At 47.6% G+C, this 744-nt stretch overlaps 1 protein-coding gene across 1 annotated transcript in view; it reads left to right on the top strand.

The window, feature by feature from the left end:
* The first annotated feature begins 226 nt into the window (after positions 1-226).
* Positions 227-744, top strand: part of LOC106817625 (mitochondrial-processing peptidase subunit beta-like) — a 12,572-nt gene continuing 12,054 nt past the window's right edge. The window contains exon 1 of the mRNA XM_014822305.1: positions 227-304. Coding sequence (XP_014677791.1) covers positions 239-304 — 66 coding nt within the window. The 5' untranslated portion in view covers positions 227-238. The remainder of the gene's footprint in view (positions 305-744) is intronic.

Genomic DNA, 744 nt, shown 5'->3' with positions numbered 1-744 from the left:
CTCACACAAATACTCCTCCCCCACACACGCACACACACACATACCCCTCCTCAACACACGCGCACACACATACCCCTCCTCAACACACGCGCACACACATACCCCTCCTCAACACACGCGCACACACCTACCCCCCTCCCCCACACTCCTGCTCAGGCTGAACATGCGTCTGACATCATTTCATCGTCATCAGTGACGTCACACGATAACAACAGAGCCAGACAAGCGAACATACAAAATGGCAGCGCGCATGATGCTGAGTTTATGTCGTTCACGTCTTCTAACATCAGTCCCCGTATCGCAGGTACTGTAAGTTAGAATGTCTTCTTAAGTTACCGTGCACTAATTTACGTTCTCCGTACGACAATTTACGAATCAAAACATTTGGATAGTGGTTTGTTATGCTTAAGAAGTTTAATTTCAATAATACTAATACGTAATAGTGAATTACCTGCTATTTCATCAGCAATGGCCAATGCTAATGTATTGTATACTGTAAGGGTTGGATCCTTACACGGTCGGTGTCCTGGCCGTCTGGTAGAATGAAGCACCCCGAGTCGATCCCAGGCGGTCCTTATATACGCTGGCCGTCGTGGCCTTGCCTGGCTTGCCGGGAATCCTAGGTTGTAGGCCGAGTGTGAATCCTGTAGAATGGCTTCGACTCGTATGTGACGGTATACACCTTACAGTCTTACGAGAGCCCAAACCCTCTCATAACTTAAGATTAAGATGAAAATAACACAG

This window comes from Priapulus caudatus, unplaced genomic scaffold (genome assembly GCF_000485595.1).
Source record: "Priapulus caudatus unplaced genomic scaffold, Priapulus_caudatus-5.0.1 Scaffold1800, whole genome shotgun sequence".
NCBI lineage: Eukaryota > Metazoa > Priapulida > Priapulimorpha > Priapulimorphida > Priapulidae > Priapulus > Priapulus caudatus.
Note: the sequence above shows the minus strand (reverse complement) of the source record. Positions and strands in the feature narration are given on the sequence as shown.